This window comes from Ammospiza caudacuta, chromosome 5, assembly GCF_027887145.1.
Source record: "Ammospiza caudacuta isolate bAmmCau1 chromosome 5, bAmmCau1.pri, whole genome shotgun sequence".
Lineage (NCBI taxonomy): Eukaryota > Metazoa > Chordata > Aves > Passeriformes > Passerellidae > Ammospiza > Ammospiza caudacuta.
Window position 1 is genome coordinate 63,470,629 of NC_080597.1, and position 20,752 is coordinate 63,491,380.

At 36.6% G+C, this 20,752-nt stretch overlaps 1 protein-coding gene across 1 annotated transcript in view; it reads left to right on the forward strand.

Annotated features, from left to right (window-relative positions):
* Positions 1-20,752, forward strand: part of LRRK2 (leucine rich repeat kinase 2) — a 61,744-nt gene that overhangs the window by 36,212 nt on the left and 4,780 nt on the right. The window contains exons 29-49 of the mRNA XM_058805488.1: positions 48-277; positions 1,284-1,411; positions 2,460-2,678; positions 4,744-4,945; positions 5,564-5,652; positions 6,221-6,408; positions 7,339-7,493; positions 8,329-8,475; positions 8,629-8,820; positions 9,566-9,712; positions 10,051-10,151; positions 10,323-10,513; positions 11,165-11,325; positions 12,129-12,299; positions 13,645-13,745; positions 14,228-14,422; positions 15,409-15,602; positions 15,891-15,963; positions 16,780-16,964; positions 17,709-17,861; positions 18,566-18,774. Coding sequence (XP_058661471.1) covers positions 48-277; positions 1,284-1,411; positions 2,460-2,678; positions 4,744-4,945; positions 5,564-5,652; positions 6,221-6,408; positions 7,339-7,493; positions 8,329-8,475; positions 8,629-8,820; positions 9,566-9,712; positions 10,051-10,151; positions 10,323-10,513; positions 11,165-11,325; positions 12,129-12,299; positions 13,645-13,745; positions 14,228-14,422; positions 15,409-15,602; positions 15,891-15,963; positions 16,780-16,964; positions 17,709-17,861; positions 18,566-18,774 — 3,431 coding nt within the window. The remainder of the gene's footprint in view (positions 1-47; positions 278-1,283; positions 1,412-2,459; positions 2,679-4,743; positions 4,946-5,563; positions 5,653-6,220; positions 6,409-7,338; positions 7,494-8,328; positions 8,476-8,628; positions 8,821-9,565; positions 9,713-10,050; positions 10,152-10,322; positions 10,514-11,164; positions 11,326-12,128; positions 12,300-13,644; positions 13,746-14,227; positions 14,423-15,408; positions 15,603-15,890; positions 15,964-16,779; positions 16,965-17,708; positions 17,862-18,565; positions 18,775-20,752) is intronic.

Here is a 20,752-nt window from a genome sequence, read left to right on the forward strand (position 1 = left end):
TTTCTTTGTTATACACTTCTGTGAGTTTTGCAAACTTTTTCTACCAGATTTCTTCAGCAGCGACTGAAGAAGGCAGTGCCTTATAACAGAGTGAAGCTCATGATTGTTGGGAACACTGGCAGTGGGAAAACCACCCTGCTGCAACAGCTCATGAGAAGCAAACGAACAGAACTGGGCTCTCCAAAAGCTACAGTAGGCATTGATGTGAAAGACTGGATCATTCAAGGGAAAGGCAAAATGAAGAAGGAGCTTATATTAAATGTGTGGGACTTTGGAGGTATTTCCTGAGTTTATTTTCCTTTCCTATTGTCTTTTCTAACATTTTAATGCATTGCTTATTCTTAGAGTCAGCCTGTGGTAATTCAGACTGGGGACAGTAGAATCACAAACATACACCCAAAGTCCAATGACCACTTATAAATTAGTGGATTCTGTAAATTAGCAGCTAATCCCTCAAATTTAATATAAAGCCTCAGGAATTTCTTATCACCAAATGTTGTTTGACCACTCATTTAAACTATAATACTTAGAACAATCATTTCAGAATAGTAAGAAATTGCTTGTAATCACCAGAAGAATCTTTCATTAAACTCTGTTTCTCCATTTTGTAGTCCAGGTCTCTCTAGGCTCTGCAATATCACAGGTTTGTAAGGTCACAGACAGCAAAGCACTTAGGATGAGTCTTTGAACCTTGTGTTTCTGGAAACCTTTCTGAGTCTGGAGGAATACAGAAGCACTTCTAAAATCCAGGGCTATTTGAGGGTATAGAAAAGTTATTTTTAAACAGATGTCTGTCATCATTTAAATACAGTCTATCACAATGCATAAGCACAGGTCAGTGCCATTCAAGCTGCATCTCCAGCTTTAGTTGTAATTTTAAGTGCTTAGTTATGTGAATTTATTTTGAAGTTGCTGAAAGTATAGGAGAAAGGAAAGGAAGGAAGTAAAAGGAAAGGAAAGAGTGAGGGAGAAATTCAGTATTGAGGTTTTAAAAGAATCACAACCTTTTAAGTTGTCCATGCAGCAACCATGTTTATCCAGTTAAATCTTACATTGGTATAAAACCAGTGTGTTTAAACATTACACTTCAATCTGTGAGCTACCACTGAGTGCCTTCCTAAAATTCGTAGTTTTTATGGTTTCCTGTCAATTTATATAAAGTTCTGCAAACATTAATTTCACTTCTGAACTCGTGGTTTGGGGACATGTGTTCCTCTGCCTTTTTGTGACCAGCAGATGTTCAGTCAAGGAAGTACTAAACAATGGAAATTTTTGATCATTAGGACAAGAGGAGTTCTACAGTACCCATCCTCATTTCATGACCCAGAGGGCTTTATATCTTGCTGTTTATGATCTCAGCAAAGGACAAGCAGAGGTGGATGCTATGAAGCCATGGCTTTTTAACATCAAGGTAAGACTTACAGAATGGAATTCTCCTTTCCAGGGAGCTGTAGGTGAACAGCAAATTAGCCATAAATATTTATATAGGGGAAGAAGAAAAAAAAAATCTTCTAAAAGAAAGAACAGTAGTATTAAACAAGAGCTGAAATACATCATGTATTGGATATGACAGTAATTTTAGACATAAAAAGACATGATCAGCACCGTTTGGACTTAAAATTGTACAAAGTACTGTGAAAAAGAATAGTTTGTATATTCTGGCAATATTTTGAATTTATTGATAAAAATAAGAAAGGAATAGTATTAAAGAAATAATGAGTTAAATTTCATTTTTCTTTTACACCAGTGTAAATTTTGGGGAAATCAGAATTAGCCTAGTTTAAAACTCTTAAATAGATACAGGCCTGAAACCATGCTATTAAGTGTATGCTTAGTATCCTATTATTAATAGGAATTGTTCCAGAACTATGGTAGGGAATTGATCTGAGAACCTGCCTGTGTATTTGTCTTTTTTTTTATAAGTGTTTATCTCCATTTATGGAGCTATTGCATGGTGAGTGAGCATTACTTTTCTTTTATAGGATGCTTAGCCATGACTGGGCAATACACTCACAGAAAGAGTTTGTTTACTGTTCCTGTTAATGAGCTTATCTTTTCCACTCTTTTCACCTTGGACAGTGATACAGGACACAGCAGTCAGTTTAGTGTTGGTGAAAATAATTTCTGATGTGCTCTCCTTTGCTGTGCAGTACCTGCTGATGTTTCCCTGCTGCCCTGTTCCAAAGACAGCTAGCAAAGTACCATTTCTTTTGACTATTCCATTTTGTTGGATGTTCTTAAAAAAAAGTCCCTCTATTTTACTGCCAATAGTGTTAATTTGCGGAGAATGAAATACAGATGTACACTCCTTCCTTTTAGAAAAAGCTGCTTTTTTAATATTTCTCTTTTGAAATAGCTCTCTGAATGTTTGACTAAATTGCTCACATTTTATGTGAATATAAAAATCTAAAATCAACATTTGCTGTTGAGTTAATGAACAGTATGGATCTCACTATCAGGCTCGAGCATCAACATCCCCTGTGATTCTTGTTGGCACTCATCTGGATGTTTCTGATGAAATGCAGCGTAAGGTCTGCATGAGTAAAATCACCAGAGAGCTGCTGAACAAGCGGGGCTTCCCAGCAATCCAGGATTACCACTTTGTCAATGCCACAGAAGAATCTGATTCCATCATCAGACTTAGGAAAATCATCATAAAGGAGAGTCTTCACTTCAAGGTGAGATCCATACTGTTTTAATGTTGAAAACACCTTGTTTTACTTAAGTGAATGCATTTTTGAATATCAATGCGTAATTAAATAAATTACTGTGTGATACCAAAGTCATCTTGCCGTCTATAAAATGTTACAGCAAAATAGTGAAGGAAAATCACCAGGTTTGTTTTAATTTGATTTTCTTCCCAGAAAATTAACTTGAAATCCCAGCAAAGTTCTCTTTTCAAGCACTAGGCCATAAATCAAGTATTCAATGAAAAACAAGCCATCTTTGTCTTACAAAGAAATTTAATTAAAACCTTGGTTTCTTGGGCAGCATCATGTAATTACAGTAAGTATTGCAAGATTTCAGGGGACAGGAAATAGGATGTTGTGGTGATCCTGTGGACTGAGTGATCCTCGTAGACTGGAATATCTGCACTTGTAATTCTGTCTCCAAAGTCATCCCAACTCATTCCCTGCTCTATCCTTAGCCACAACATGAAGCCCTGAGTGTGATGAAGATACCTACTCAGGCATGGAGCTTGTAGAAAGACAGGATCTTATCTGTAACAAAAAGAATATACTTTTTTTTTTAATTTATGCAACAACACATTTTTCATTTTTCATTTATGTCATAGCACATTAAAGAGAAAAAGTGATGTCCTGTGCTACTTAAATTAATGGTCAAGAGCTTCATAAATTGTACCAGAACTCAATTTTCTTCCAAATGACTGTTTGGAAGATTTTATAGAGCAAATGATGTATTTATGATTAGCCTCACACCCGTGGTGCTACAAATGAGTGTAGCACCTCTCTTAAAGCGTACACACCTCTCTTGTTTCTCTCAGGAATTAGCAGCTTAGCCATATCCAGATTGTCTCTAACTTCATTCCACAGTGCAAGGAACAGCTAACCAGTCCTAAATGTCAAGGAGGTGCCCTCTCAAGTGAAATGGGTTAATTCCTCCTCTCATACATCCAGTGGGCATGAATTGAGCTGGTGCTTTTATGTGGCTCTGTGTCTCACCACACTTAGTGAACACCCCAGAGCAGTTCTGCTTTTTGAAAAATGTTGTTCCTTTAATGTCTGCATCTCTTGAGACTATGACTTAAACTGATGTTTAAACTTCTACACAGATGTAAGATGGCCTGAAAGGAGATAATTACCATAAATTATGTAGGTAATTTGTGAAAGGAATGTTACAAGGCTGCAATCTCTAATCTGCTTAGAGATTAGACCACATTAGTTTAACATTCAGCATTGTCATCAAGTACTCCAGAGTCTTTGAAATTACACAAGGTGCTAATTTCATCTGCACAAGGTACCAATTATATTTTTGACACATCAAAAACGTCACAGTACATTGGTGAGAGAAAAATTACAGTTATGAGGCAAGTTTGTAAATATTGGGAAAGTTGTTTCCCATTTCCTCAAAAAAGTTGGTGGGTCAGCATGCATGGAGAAAGGAAAGCCTGACTGGGTACTAGTGATTACCAAATACCTAAGGGTGTCTGCAGGAAGGAACAGAGGCTCAGGAAACAGGCACAAGGTACCCATTTGAGTCACTCATTGTGGCTAAATTTATTTCATTCTATTCTCTTGTCCACTGACTGCCAGGAGTGGAGACTTTTAATCAAGCTACTACCCTCTTCCCTCCCATTTATCTAAATACATGGCTAGAGATATTACATACTACAAGAAGTATAGGTTTTTATTCTTAATTTGTGTATTGCTCTGTATTAACTGAAGATATATGATATAATCTGCTCATATAGTGAATATTTTCCTTTGAACCAAAGCTTCTCTTTGAAATAATGTCTTCTGAGAGACCTCATTTATTAGTTTTTTATGTACAAGTAATATGGAAATATTTTCTTCTCTGAGTAGTTATTTACAGGAATACATTATAATTCTGAAAGAGTAATTATTTACATCTACCTTTCAGAAGCCATGTTAGTCAATAAATGAGTGTTCTTTGTCCTTTCTGCTTCTATTGAGTGGACATACACTTTATATCTTAGTTTTATCTTCTTCATTTCACATGAATAAATGAATACATTTAAGATTATTATTCATAATTTTACAGATCAGAGATCAGCCAGTGGTTGGTCAGCTAATTCCTGACAGCTACCTGGAGCTGGAAAAGAGAATTTTGCTGGAACGTAAAAATGTCCCAGTGGAATTTCCTGTAATTGATCAGAAGCGCTTGCTGGAACTGGTGCAAGAAGGCCAGTTACAGCTGGATGAAAATGAACTCCCTCATGCAATTCACTTTCTGAATGAATCAGGTAAAATATTCTCTTCTATGTATGTTTGTTACCAGTTTGCTGTAAGTCTGCAGCTGACAGATCTGTACATGATTTTACATCTTTCACAAGGTAGCCACACGATGGTAAGCTGAGGTGTCTAAGCTTGGGTAACATCAGTTTGTTAAACCACATTATTAGGAAAGGACTTCCATGATGTGAAGGATCAGCACTGTAACAGTTTATATCTCTTTCTCTCTTTTACCCCTCCTTGAAGACATTCTACTGCTGGTTAGGCAGCATAGTTGCAGAAGAAAGATGCAATTGCTCCAATCACTCAGAATTGTGGTTAGAGAAGCACATGTAACAGTTTATCTCAGTGCAGTACTGACTTCATAAGATTAAATAATAAACCACACAGATCATAGCAAAAAAGCAAGTCAGATTAAAAATCTAACAAAAATTCTGAAAATAAAGGTAAAGCTGAGCATGATGTGCTTGCACTCTACTGTTCTGAGATACTGACATCAATAAAACTGTATTTATTTTTCAAATTCTTTATGTCAAGTAATATAATAAAAACAGCCCAGAGTGGAGTGCTTACTTTGCTTGATATTGATCTTGTGCAATGCATTGCTAATTACAGTATTCTTTGTGCAGGTGTTCTCCTTCATTTCCAAGACCCAGCACTTCAGCTGAGAGATCTGTATTTCGTAGATCCAAAGTGGCTGTGTAAAATCATGGCACAGGTCAGACTGAACACTTTTTGTGTATGCATTTATGGTACATTTTCCCCTGTCCAAAATCACTGTAACTCATCAATGTTCCTTCTTCACCATTTCTTTACTGTTTCATAATCTAGAATTTTCTCAAGGACCACATTTTTTCACTTTGCTCTTTTCTATTTCTGTTGCTTTCTGGACAACTGTGTTGTTGCTTCTCTGTTCTTACATTGTAATGTCCTATATAATTTAAACTGCAACAGACACAAGAATACATGTAGAATAGAAAAACCCCATGGATGCAAGGTAATCCTGCAATATGTTGCCACAGGTTGGGATGACAGCTGGAACTTTGGGCTAAAGGCTGTAAGAATGGGGAAGAATTTTAATTGTATGCCAGGTACAGATGGCAGAGACAAGTGAGTGGATATGAAGTTGGATATGAAGCAGACTGACTGCTTAAGTGAGACCATCATTGAAATGTTGATCTAGAAACACTCTCAAAATTTATTATATATACTCATATTTTCTAACCTCTGAAACTTTCATCTAATTATGAATGTACACCTGAAATTGTTTCACTTTTTTTTTAAAGATTCTGATGGTGAAAGTGGAAGGCTGTTCTAAATACCCTAAGGGAATTGTGAAGCGTTCAGATGTGGAAAAATTCCTTTTGAAGAAGAGCAAGTTCCCTAAAATCTATATGTCACAATACTTTAAGCTTCTGGAAAAGTTCCAGATTGCTTTGCCATTAGGAGAGGACCAACTACTAATCCCAAGCAGGTAAGCAAGGAGCTAAACCCAAAAATGACCTCCATAGAGATAGATCAAAATTGAAACCTCCCATCAGGCTAACTAGTTTCACTGATCATCAGAGCTTTTGGTACATGAAAACATGACAGACTCTTTGTATATTACATTTTAGTAAATGCTTTCAGAAGAGATATGTTCAACTGATCTTGTAGCAGGTAAAGCTTATGTATCAACATGGTGGGTAAATGGAAACTATAAAGGATAGAATATTTTATGAGGATAGTACTTCTTTTACAGTTACCATGCTTCAAGACTACAGCAAGGAGGTTATAATTTAGTTTCACAGCAGTGTGCCAGCATTAAAGATATTTATTGAAGTTTAAAAGATAACAAAACATTTCCGTAACTTATTTGCATGAAGTGAGAACCACTCACAAGTTACTCAGAGGCACTACCTCCTTCAAAAATTGTACATACTAAATGTGGTGACAAAAATTGTCATGATTTTGAATGTGGTATTTTTGTTTTATCTGAAGCAAATAACTCAGTTTCTGTGCCTCAGTTACAGATTTCCCTAATGTGTTTGGTAATGTTTATGTTGCCTAGTGGAGAGAGTGTTGCATGGCTGCACTGATTAGGATTTTTACGTCCTTCAAAGCCCTGGGATAGGAAGATTTTATCTGAATATCTTACCTGCCTTATGTATGTCTCAGATTTTTCTCATATTTGCATTAAATATCTAATGATCCATTAGCGAGCCACTGTTGGGTTTAAATTACAGTCAGAACTTCACTTTGACACAAGCAAGCATAATAAACAAACACACTATCTGGTAGCTCCCTGACCATCTGAATCATGCACTCATTAATAAATCATGCATTTTACATTATACATAATATATGTCATAAGCTCAGATATATTACATCATCAAATACTGTCTTAATATTTTTCTTCTTTCAGCTTGTCTGATCACAGACCTGTTATAGAGCTTCCCCACTGTGAAAATTCTGAAATTATCATCAGGCTGTATGAGATGCCATACTTTCCCATGGGATTTTGGTCCAGGCTCATCAACAGGTTGCTTGAGATATCTCCTTACATGCTCTCAGGAAGAGGTACAAATCTTTATCTTCAAAAGCAATAGTGTGCAAGTTTGCCTTGAATGCCAACACCTGCATGTTAAAGCTTTAGTCCCCAACACTGTTTTGCTTTAGCTAAATTCTGAACTGTAAGAAATAGACAGTGGTCGTTTTTGTAATTTCGAAGTATCCAGGATCAGATAGTGCCTGATCTCGCAGTTATGTGTAAAAGAAAGTAAAGGTTTTAAGTGGTCCATTTCTCTCCTTCACATGCTAGAGATAGGGGAAATCTTTATGTTTGCTGCTATTTGGTTCCACAAAGAATATAATAAGGGATATGTCTTCCACACAGAAAAACAAACTGTTTTTCTTCAGGTTCATTAATTCTCTCTTTATTTAAGTCTCAAAGCTTTGCTTTTATCAGAAAGAGGGGATATGTCTTCGCTTTTTTCCCAAGAATTCCATGCTTTCATATGGTAATACTCTACAAATATCATTTGTAAATGCCTGATTTCCTGGCATTTGAGTTTTTCTGAGCATCAAATTCTAGTTGCATCCTGCTATTTCATGAGTGTGTGACAGGAAAAATTTAAATCACAGCTTCTTTTCATATTTTGCCTGAGATACTCTGTGCTTGAACCTGAACGTACCTAAGCATTTCTGTAATGCCTTCTAGAACTGAACACAAGTTGAGATATATTTAGTTTTCGTGCTGCCTGCAAGGTTGTAGCCTTTATTTTATTTGTTATTTGGGTAATTATAACTCTACAATCATAGTTATATATTCAAAGTACCATTAATTATTCTAAATATTTTTAAATTGACATTAATGTTAGAGATCAGACTTTTAATCTAATTTTGTGTTTTCTAGAGCGAGCTCTTCGTCCTAACAGAATGTACTGGAGACAAGGCATCTACTTGAACTGGTCTCCTGAGGCTTATTGTCTAGTGGAGTCAGCAGTATTTGACAACAACCCAGACAGTTTTTTGAAAATCACAGCACCTTCTTGCAGAAAAGGTTAATTATTTCTGAGCCTGAATTTTGCTCCAGTTTGATTGCAGCTTGTCATTTTGGTTTGTTGTGCTTCTGCCTTTGGAATATAGAGTTTACCTTTGCAATTAAAAGTATGGCAGACTGGGTCTGTAATTCCCCTCTTTTTGTTTCTTAAAGGGTGCATCCTTTTGGGGCAAGTTGTAGATCACATAGATTCTCTTATGGAAGAATGGTTTCCAGGTTTGTTGGAAATTGATGTTTGTGGTGAAGGGGAAACACTGTTGAAGAAATGGGCTCTGTACAGCTTTCAAGATGGTGAAGAACACCAAAAAATACTACTTGATGACTTGCTTAGGAAGGCTGAAGAAGGTATATATTTATGCCATTTGAGGTATATAGAGGTACACTTGTATCTACACAAATACTGTGCAACATCCCCTTTATAACATTTGGGTATTTCATGTTATTTTAAAATGTTTCATTTCTGTAAGAAAAAATTACAGTGGAAGTCAAAAGCAGCTTGGGGATTTTTTATGTCAGAGCTATCTAGTATAAATAAGAACAGAATATGAGACAGATTGAATCTACTCTGTGTAGTTATATAAAAAAAACAATAATGGAAAGAATAATTTTGTCATAATACTGATAATGCAGCTTCAATCTTGGAACCGAATCCAGCAGATAGTAAAACTAATATTTGATGTCTTGGTTGGATCACATAGCACAGTAATTTAAAAGACAATATTCAGTATGGCATTCTACATACTGACAGCATTCTTTCTTTTTACAGACAGAAAATTATTATTCTTGGTTAGTGTTATGTTGTAGCCATTTTTTTCACATTTGATAGGTACATATATAGAACCTTGAAAATACTTAAACATGGAAGAGCCAAGATTTTGAATGGGAAACTTAATTAGTATGTATGTCTGTGTGCATGCATATGCGCATATATATATATACACACATATAAGTATATATATAAGCACATATATTAATCTTATTTTAGGTACATTGATCTTATGCATTCTAATAGGTCCTCATGCCTTTCAGTGCTTTTTCACTGATACCTTTCTTTTTCTTTCTTTTTCATTTTCTCGTTTGTTTTTCTTAGGTGACCTTTTGGTAAATCCAGATCAACCAAGACAGACCATTCCAATTGCTCAGATTGCTCCTGATCTGATACTGGCTGATTTGCCTAGAAATATTATGTTGAACAATGATGACCTGGAATTTGATGAAGCTCCTGAATTTCTCTTGGGTAAGCATTATTTTGTAGGGTGTGGTTTTTTTATGGAGATTATGTAAACAAATCTATTTAAGTCAGTTCTGCAACATATGAAAAGCATTTTAGATATTTATTTTCTGAAGAAATGTATTATTTTAAAGTATTCTGAATTTCAGGTTATTGAGTATTGAATTTTCCATTAATTTGTGCACTAGGACGCTGGGTTTTATGTGTTTAGTTTACTGATCATGAATCTTAACACAGTAAAATATGTGGATCATATTTTAAAACTGAACCCTTTCAGCTATTATTTTTGAGAAATGGTTGTTATCCCTTTCCTAATAGTACTCTTCCATGTTATTGTTCAACAGGTGATGGTGGCTTTGGATCTGTCTACCGTGCATCCTATGGTGGTGAAGAGGTTGCTGTAAAGATTTTCAATAAACATACTTCCCTCAGGCTCCTAAGACAAGTAAGGAATCCTGCCTTTTTTCTGTAGTGCTGCTCTTGGAATACCAGCCCTAGCAAAGAGTTTTAGAAGTTTAAATAAATTGCAAGTCCTCACTCCAAAACATTCCTCTGTTTACTTCAGATGTAGAGATTATGCTTTTGGCACTATTTCATCTGGTTTTACAATTTGCAGGAGCTTGCTGTGCTTTGTCACCTCCACCACCCCAGTCTGGTGTCTTTGCTGGCTGCTGCAATCCGTCCCCGGATGCTGGTGATGGAATTGGCCCTCAAAGGATCTCTTGATCGTTTGCTTCAACAGGAAAATGCAAGTTTGACTAGAACACTGCAGCACAGGATAGCTCTACATGTAGCAGATGGCTTAAGGTAAATGGGACTTCTGCATTGCTGTAAAAACAGGATATAGCTTCAAAGATGATATACTGCAAATGAAAAGCTTCTGTTCTCTCACATCTCAAGCAGAATATTTCCTGGCTCTGACAAATTCTTGTATTTTTATGGTTGATTGGCTGATATGTAATGTGTACTTTCATTACCTGTTTTGTTCCTGCTAACAAGTGATGTCCATATAAGTAGAGAAATTGCAAGACTCCATGTGGCTGTTGATTTCTTACTGAAATGTCAAAGAAATTAATTTAGTGCATATTTCAAGTTCTGAAAATCCATTAATCACTTTACCTCATTGCAGCATGACTTTAAAAGGACAAAACCTGCAAGAGGGTTAAGCTTAAGGTTCTAAGATGCATTTTTCAAACTATCAGTGACTCTTCAGATAAAACTTGGTACTAAAATACTGCAATGTAAATAGTAAAGTAGTAAATAGTAAATTGTATTTTTGAACAATTATAAAGTCATTATCCAGAAAGGCTGTGTCTTGGTGGTGATATTTGACATTTTTAACACAGTATTTCATGTTTGAAAGCACAATTTACTGTCCAAGAATAATGCACTCAGTGTGTGTGTACAGATGCATCCCTAACTTGTGAATGCTTTCAGTAAATATTTTTTGATTACTAGGTACCTGCATTCAGCAATGATCATCTACCGTGATTTAAAGCCTCACAATGTGTTGCTCTTTACCTTATATCCCAATTCAGCTGTTATTGCAAAAATAGCTGACTATGGCATTGCCCAGTATTGTTGCCGAATGGGAATAAAAACCTCGGAAGGCACACCAGGTATGGAAATAGGATTTGATTTAAAGTCCATTATGTCCAAAAATAGCTAATATATTTTTCATGTAGTCTGTAAGAAGTAACTCAAATCTATATTCTAGTCAAAAGTCACAACAAGTAGTCCTAATCATATTACAAGTTGTGATGCCAGATTTATACCTCTTGGCCATTCCTCCTGTTCATGTTTTAACACCTTTTAGAAGACTCAAGGAGTATATTAAAGGTTTAAAAAGAAGAAATTAAATTACATGCATTCATATTTTTTGTTGTCTGATTTTAATATGGTTATTGTGATATTGAAATTATACTAAATTATAACTATGCTAAAATTTTTTGCTTTAATTTCCAGTAAAGTGTACGTAAGTCTTAATTTTTTTTAAGACAATAAATATCTTCACTCTTCCCCAACTTTCGAGAGAACCCATTAGCATCCATTCTAAAGCCCTGAACAACTCAATCACTTTAGGTCTTTTAAATTGTGCTTGGGAGAGTCACTTCAAGTGTTAAATGTTAGTCCATCAAAAAGACTGCAGACTTGCCCTTGATTTTCAGCATTCATTGAAAAAGTAATTATTTTACATTAAAAGGGGCAGGAGCTCTGTAACTGATGTTCTGTCCCCTTCTTTTATACTTACTGCTGATATTTTTGGACATCTGCCAAATACAAGCTGTTGCCAGCCCAGAAATAGTTTGTTTTGCCTTGCACTTCCTGTGCCATTTTTATCAATAATTGTTTACTTTTTAAAGTACAAAGATAGCTTCATCTTGACATGAAGCATACTTATTAATGAATGATTTATTTGCAGGATTTCGAGCGCCAGAGGTTGCCAGAGGAAATGTTATTTACAATCAGCAAGCTGATGTTTATTCATTTGGCTTGCTGCTTTATGACATTTTAACAGGAGGAGGTAGAATAATGGAAGGCTTGAAGTTTCCAAATGAATTTGATGAATTAGCAATACAAGGAAAATTACCAGGTATGCCTTGTTTCTAAAAGTTTTAGCTTTTGTCCTGCCTCCTCCAGAAATAGCATATATTATGAGTTATGTTGTATCTAACAGATCATAGAAGGAGACTTAGAAAAATACATTCTTCATATTCCTTCTGCATTACAATATGGAATTATTAGCTGCTGGAAGGAAGATTAAACAGGCTATCAGGCTGGACATGATGTAGTCATCTGGACAACATAACTTGGGCAACTTCTACCAGTGTTGAGAGCTGTTTAATTTTTATAGCACTACAAGCTGAATGTCTGGTGTTCTTATTTACTGCCCAACAATAGTGGGCGTACTCATGAAACATTCTTTAAGGAATGTTTTGCTCCATTTAGGAAAGAACTGCATCACTTAGTCTGGCATAGCTTCTCCATTATGAGAGGCAGAGTGTTCATGCATTTTCTGCTCCTTAAGGAAAACAGTCCAGTTGTAAGCTCAGACAGTTTCTGCCCCCTTCCTGAAGAGGATATCCCAGGAACTGATGACTAAGTATCCCTTAAATGCAGCTGTATTGACTGTACTATAAGCTCTGTGGAATAATTGAAGTATTAGTTTCTGGAGATAGTACAGTTCCTTCCACCTATGCTCACAATTTCTGTATTTCCACCAAAAGAGGGGCTGGCTGATCTCACAAGCAAACAGTGCCTGTCTTTTGCTGCACTGAATATGTTCATTTGCAGGTATTCATCACTAATGTTACCTCTGTCTGAGGTAGGACTGGAATATTTGCTGTGGATTATGATAAACTAAAAGAAAAAGCAATACAGGCACCATCATGAATGATTTATTCTCAGAGAGCTCAGCAGCTATAGTCATAAGAGACATATTCCAAGCACTAAGCGGGAATTTAAATTTCCATATCTTGTAAATGCTTTATGGAGTTGTTTATCTATTTGCTGTATCTTGTATTGGAAGTTCATCTGTATTCCATATACTCAGAAGAATAAATGTGGAAAACAGTGTTTACAGGAATTGGAAAGACTGTTGACTGAAGTGCCATAGTCTTGAATGGTCAGCATTAATGGAAGCACAGCCCATGTATATCTGGGATTCAGTCCCAGCCACAGGGACATCAAAGAAAAAGATAAAGCAAAATCCATTTCCTTTAACTGCTATTAATTAAAAGGAGTCTAGTTCTAGCATTTTATGCTCTAGCCTATAATGGTAGATGAGCAATTCCAAGCTGTTCATGCTGACATTTTACCTAAGAATGTGATATTTCTTAGAGCAGCTCAGTAAGAAGTTAGATGAATTCTAAAAATAAGAAGGTTAGTTAGAACTATGGTAAATGCTGGTTAAAAAGTTATGTAATTTTCCATTCCAGATCCTGTCAAAGAATATGGGTGTTCCCCGTGGCCTGAAGTTGAAAACTTAATTAAAAAGTGTTTGAAGGAAAACCCTCAGGAACGACCAACATCTTGCCAGGTATTACTTAGTTTATTTGCTTTTTTATGATAGATGGCAAGTGTAAAGTTGTGGTTTCTGAAAAGGAATCAGACATTCAGTTAATGAGAAGCACAGGTTTCTTTGTGTTGTTCTTTTCTGGAATGGAAACTGCCATGAAATATTGCCTGCTCTCACCTTCCAGAATAAACTATTCCATTGAAATCTACTAACCACATGTTCTAGCTTGCTATTTTCCTGTGTTGCTGTGTAGCAATTGGAGTGAAACACAATTCAGATTACTTCTGATTTTTTTTACAATTCTGATTACTTTACTGGAGCTATGCAAAAAGCCTTTGTTAAGTAATATCAGTGCAGTTACACAGTGTTCTGTGCCAGTACAAACGACCAAGCCTGCTGAGATACTGTGTCCAAATCTAAAAAATGCTGTTATCTGTTGCTTGTTATTTATTGCTGTACAAGCCATTGTTGTCACCATGGGTGTGCTGTGCCTTTCTTTATAGGTTTATGAGATCCTGAATTCTGCAGAGCTGATCTGTTTGATGAGATATGTCTCCATACCTAGCACATCTACAGCAGAGTGCATGGTGGCTGCCAATCAAAGCTGCAAGAAGGCAGGAGTCTGGATAGGAAATGGGAACACAGAAAAGGCCCAGCTTTCATTTGTTAACCTAAACACAGATGGACATACTTGTGAGGTATGTGGGAAAGTTGACATTTATTCTGTTTTTTCTGGCAGACAGATATATTTCAGAAAAATTAATTGCATTTTTACAGCAGGATATTACTTCTGGAAAGCTAAGCTTTGAGAGGACAAAGATTGCTCATAAGTGAGTCATCTTTGTATCCATGAAATGAGGTAGAAGAGCAGTTGCTTTTTACTCTCTTCTTGTTATCCAGCCTGAACTTTCTCATAATACTGTCTTTCTACTGCTGGGTTACTTTCTTCTACTGAGATGGAAACTATTTCTAGCATGGAGACTACAGAAAGGAGTTAATAGTTAGGCAGACCTTCATATCTCTACCTCCTTTTTACCATCCAGGTTGTCTCTTAACAACTTCTCACTTCCCACAAATGCCATCTCCTTGTGCCACTTTGGTGATGCCCTCCAGTTCTTTTCATTTGATTTTGTACATCTCAATCCTATCCCATCAGCAAAGAGGAAAGGTTTTACCAAGGACTGATGTGCTGTGATGAACATGTGTGCCAGAACTGAGCATGATTCATCATCAAAGTTGTTTCAGTTCTATTTCCATCTGCCATCTGTTGACCATGATACATCTGAATTGCCAGCTTTGGTATAAATTATATGGGTTGTTTTTCTAAAAATAAAATGAGAAAAAGAAATATTAGGCCACTATTTTCATTGTTAGCAATTAGTACTGCAAGAGTTCCATTTTTTCAATTCTAAATAAATAAAAGAGTATCTCTTTTTGTCAGCATTCAGCTGAGAGATTTTCCTGTGTACTGTTTGAGGGGTCCTTCCCAGCACTTGGAAGATAGGTGGCCCAGTTGATGATGTATTCTGCTAATAGGGAATTAGATTTCTTAAAGGGGAAATTAGGCCATGGATCTGTCCAGAGTCCAAGAAGACTGTGCTATATTTTTATCATCAGTAATTTCTAGCATTTACCATTACTGAAATAATGACCAAGTTGTTTTTCTTCTTCTTTTCTGACTCAGGATATTGCAGACAGTAAAATTATAAGTTTGGCCTTAGTGACTCTTCCTACTGAGAAAGAAAACTGGATTGTAGCAGGAACCCAGTCTGGTTCTCTGTGGGCAGTTAACACAGAAGATGAAACAAGAAGGCATCGTCTGCAGAAAATGTCAGATTCTGTCACCTGTTTGTACTGTAATTCTCTTTCAAAGCAAAGGTATAAATTAATTTTAAATGTTTTGGGTTACATTTTGAAAACACTGCTAAACTGAAGTGTTCAGAAAATGACATCTGTACACACTGCACTTTTGTTCTGACAGCTACTTATTTTGCCTGTTTCCACTTTATTTTGCACCCAGTGCAACTCGGGACTACATTCATGATCACAGGGCTTGTGTTTGCTTTTAGTGTTTAATTGAATACTTGAAATACTAGAGACTCCTCATTTTAATTTTTCTTACCTGATTAAGGCACTTCTAGAATTAATTATTTTATTTTATTTCAGCAAACAGAAGAATTTCTTCTTGGTAGGCACAGCTGATGGCAAACTGGCAGTTTTTGAAGACAGAGCAGTAAAGGTAGACAACTTTGCTGTCTGTTCTACAGAGTGTTATCATTAATGTCTAAAGCAGCTACCAAGAGCTTTATTTCATGCCACTTATTTTTAGCTGCTTCTCTAAAACTAAAATTAATTGCTTCTCTAAAACTGAAATTAATTTTCTATTGCAGTCTGAGAGGAACTTCACTCTTTGCAATAACTGCTGTAAACAAAGGAGTTAAGAGGTGGACAATTCCTTTGAAATGCCTGGCAAACTATCTAGAGACTGACATTACTGGTTGTTGTTAAGAATATTCTAACAGTTTTGACCTCCTTTATTTATTGCTGTAATAGCTCCTTTTTCCTCTCATTTAGTAAATTTTTATATAACAGCTATGTTCAAAAATAAGATATTGCTTAGATTTTCTGTAGATCAGAGTTCTCCTCACAGAAAGATGAAGAAATGCTGGGAGCTGTTTATATCATCTGGCACCTGAAGGTTTAGTTCCTGACCAAGCATTTAGAGCAGTTATGGAGTTGCAGTGCATTTCAGAATTAGAATATGGTCCAGTGTAAGATGTCTTCAGAGACACAGATGTATCAGCCAGTCCTTGAATTGTGCCAGGGGTTGCAGACAGTGTCAGTCCCTGCTCTGTTTCTGCTCTCAGGCTGTCTCCTATGGCACGTCCATAATGGGAATATGGTGCTTTTCAGTCAGTAATGTTCTGGAAATGTTCTGGGTCATCAGAAAATCTGGATGAGTAAATTTAATTCAGCAGACTGTGTGGCCTTGTTTTAACAGCATTCTGAGTGTCTGCATCCTCCTTGTTTCTAATACAGAATATATTTTTTGCAGTGTAAGGGTGCTACACCTTTGAAGATACTGACAATAGGAAATGTTAGCACACCCCTGATGTGCTTAAACGAATCCTCATGCTTCTCTGAAAAAAATGTCATCTGGGGAGGCTGTGGAACAAAAATCATTGCCTTAACCAGTGACTTCTCTGTTCATAAGCTCATTGAAACAAAGACAAGTCAACTGTAAGTTCTTGAGTTTTATAAGTGATGTTATTTGTCTCATTTGTTTTCATCAAAGGTTTCTGACAGTACTTGGGTGTAATGTCTTGTTCTAGAGCTCATTCTTTGAGTTTGCTTGTTTCTCTTCTTTTCTTTCCATAATGCAGATGGAGTATCAGTGAGTAATGTTGAAAGTGTTGCTGCTTTTAAGCAAGGAAATACATTTTTACTCCATAGAGAATGATGAAGTCAATATCTATGCAACTGATCAATTTTCATCTCCAGTTGGCCTAGTCCAGGCCCTGTTTGTTTTATTTAGAATTACACATACATATTTATCATAGTATTTGTCCTTCCATGTTTGTCAGTGTATGCGTGCATATCCTTGCCCTATATATATTTAATCATGTCTGATTGCTGAATTGTCACTATTTAGAAATTATTGACTGAGGGTTTGGGAGTGTTTGATGTAATTCTCACATGGACAAATCCTACTCTGAAGTTAAAGGGAATTTTTCCTGAGCAGGGAAAACAGTGTTTGATGAGAAAGATTTATTAATAGACTTTGAGCATTTATGTGCCTCCAAGGATGTCAGCAGCCTAACTCTGTTGCTATGAGAATTTATGTTGAACTGTAGGAAGATTAAAGCAAAGCCTTTCAATTGTGTCTTAGCCTAATTTGATTTTAGGGCTGAATGATTCTACAACATCAGAGGGAAACTAATCCCATTCAAAGTAGTATCTGACTGGAGTTCTTCTCTCTTCTAGGTTCTGCCATAATGCTTACAGTGATGCAAACATTATTTCAATAGCAATAGACAAATCCATCTACTTGGCAAAGAAAAACAGCCATTTTGTGGAAATCTGGGACAAGAAAACAGAAAAACTTTCTGAATTAATTGACTGTGCACATTTTCTGAAGTAAGTGGTTTATTTCAGATTTTTGGCCTGGTCGATAGGAAGGGGAATATCAGATTGCCTTCTCTAGCAGGTACCCTAACCTGCCAGAAGTCAGGCATTTATCCAGTTTGTTGGATTTCCTATCCTGTCTTTTGGCCCAGAACTTCAGAATATTCCATGCAGAATCCCACTTTTTAAAGATCCTTACTGTATTTCCCAATTTCTCTATGATGTCAAGAAGGCTCATTTAGCTCAAGAAAGAAGAAAGTCTTTTGCTGCCCTTCAGGTACTAAGGCTAATCCAGCTACTTCCTGCATCCCCTGAACAAGAATGTTTTTACAGTGCACAAATTCAGTAGGAAATTAGATTTTTATTAATTGTGACAACTTTTTCATTTGCATTTAAATTGTTGCTCTGCCTTAACATGCCACATCCATTTATTTTTATGGTGAGGTTAGGAGCAGGTGTAGGTGTGCTTTGCTGTGCCATTAACCTCCTGCAGACTGGGGGAGAACTGAGAAGTGTTCCTGCCTTCTATTTAAAGGTCTTCTGAAGCAGACCAGATGGCTCTTTGGAGTCCAGTAGTTTTCATCCCAGTTTGTTTGCATGAGAATTTTGTGATTGGCTTGGTGAATGATTGCTTAAAATCTCATATTCAGAGTGTCATTTAGTAGCTGCAGAATAGGTGCACCAAATTCCAATGCAAATTCTTTCCATACTTATAGGAACAAAATGGAAAAATTAAATAAGGAATCAAAACACAAACTGGCTTATTCAGGAAGAGTGAAGACCATTTGTCTGCAGAAGAATACTGCACTGTGGATAGGGACAGGAGGAGGACACATCTTGCTGCTTGACTTGTCGACGCGTCATCCTGTACGAGTTATAGACAAGTTCTGTGATTCTGTTCGAGTCATGGTAACAGCTCAGCTGGGTAAGTAAAACCTTCAAGTGATGAGTACTTTGAGGTTTGCTCTGTGCTGCTTGTTGTGGTGTTCCAGGAACAGATTAGCATTACCCAGGATTTGTTCATTCATGCTACTCCACTGCTGTCCTCTTCCATCATTGTCAGACTCTAGGGTGCAAACTGAGCAGGCTGAATACCTGAGCCCACATAAATCAGCAGCTCTTCCCTGGCTGGTCACTGGTCTGCACATGAACTCCCCACCTTACCTGCATCCCTATGCTGTGCTTCAGCACAGCTCTCACCATCCTGTCACAGGTCACTCTGTCTTCTCTTACATGTGTCTGCCTTTGTTCTTTCTCCATCTCAAGTGTTGCACTTATGGCTTCTCTTTCTGTGGACTATACTGGATTTTAATAATTTTTCTTTCATTGCTTATTGGCTAGTTTTCTTCTTCTGTCCTCATTCAGGAATGGTTCTTTTAGATTTGGGTCACAGGCAGATCAGAGCAGAGCTGGTAAAGTGCTACACACCTGGACTTGGGGTGTGGACTTGTACAGATGTGCTGCTGCTTTCATCAGGGACAGTTGTTTTGAGCTACTGTAGGCAGACAGGAGTTGTGAGGTTTCAGTGGTGACCACCAACAGCCACAGGAATGCAGCTGAGGAAGGGACACTCTTTGGCTGTTGAAGCTTCCTTCACCTGTGCACTGTCCTGCACCTTTCTCAAAAGTAATAAAAGCCATATAAACTCAAGTTTGTGGTACTGCTGTGGTGAATACAGTCAAAATACACATAGTTCAAAAAGTACTTTGTGGCACAATATGTGGATTCCCATCCCTTTCCACCGTGTTTTGGAAAAAACTCTGGAGTTTCCTTGTCAGTGTTATTTAAAATGTGTTTGCTGTCCAAAAAAAAACAAACAAGCAAACACTGAAGCTGTTGTGAATTCAGCAGCACACTGTAATTCTGCTAGTAAATATCACAGTTGTAGGCTGTGGATGTTTTCTCTGTACCACCAGGAACTTACTCTGCAAGCTGTTTCTTCCTTTCTGGCACCAGATGAATCCATAGACTGCAGTCAGGTCATAGTTCTGGCAAGGCTGTATGAGTCAAACATACCTCACCTTCCTCTGCTTTCCTTTGCCTGAAACAGCAAGTGTTACAGTCTGGTCAGAGCCCAGCTGGTAATGGTGCCAGCTACAGCAGAGCATTATCATTCCATCTAGGCCTGATGGCTACAGTGTTAGTGTCTTAAAGGGACATTTTATTTTCAGCACTTTGTAAAGAATAGTTGCTATGAAAACATAATAATTTTTGCCTTGCTGCTGTCATTGATTGGGAAAATATATAGAATAGTGTGATTTAAAAAGCCTTGAGGCTCAGTCATGTCAAAATTTTAATCAACATTTTATTTATAGAAAAATTAATATTGAGGAGTTTAGCTTCATTTGCACAAATCTCAAGAACAGAAAATAAGATTGATATATGCAGTTTGATGTGCATTTTTTTCTTTTGATCATCTTTTTGCAGCAATTATTTATAAGGGCTAGAGTTTTTTTCCTAAATTCAAGGACTTGGTTTCTACTGGAATCCCTGAAAATGGCACTGAGGCTGCTGAGCAGTGTTTCAACAGTACCACATTGCTTATATGAAATAAGAGAAGATAGAGAGAAATATTTTTTATAATATTTGTGTGAAATAGTTTCATTTAAGGTTAAAATATATAATGTCATGGAGAGGTAAAAAAGGAAAAAGAGATTGCCAGACTTTGAGACATTAATTTTATCTGTACTTCATATATGAATATGGAAATACAATGTTGTTTTCCAACTCTGTTACCTAACACATTGATGTTCAACAGGCATGAGACTTACCATAGAGAATAATTTAGATATAAATTTCTTGTTTATTTTGCAAGTGCAAATTTAGATTTCTATACGGTAAGACAGGACCAAGGTCTAAATAAGAAACATTATACTTGAGTTCCAATCATTTTTGTAAGGAGT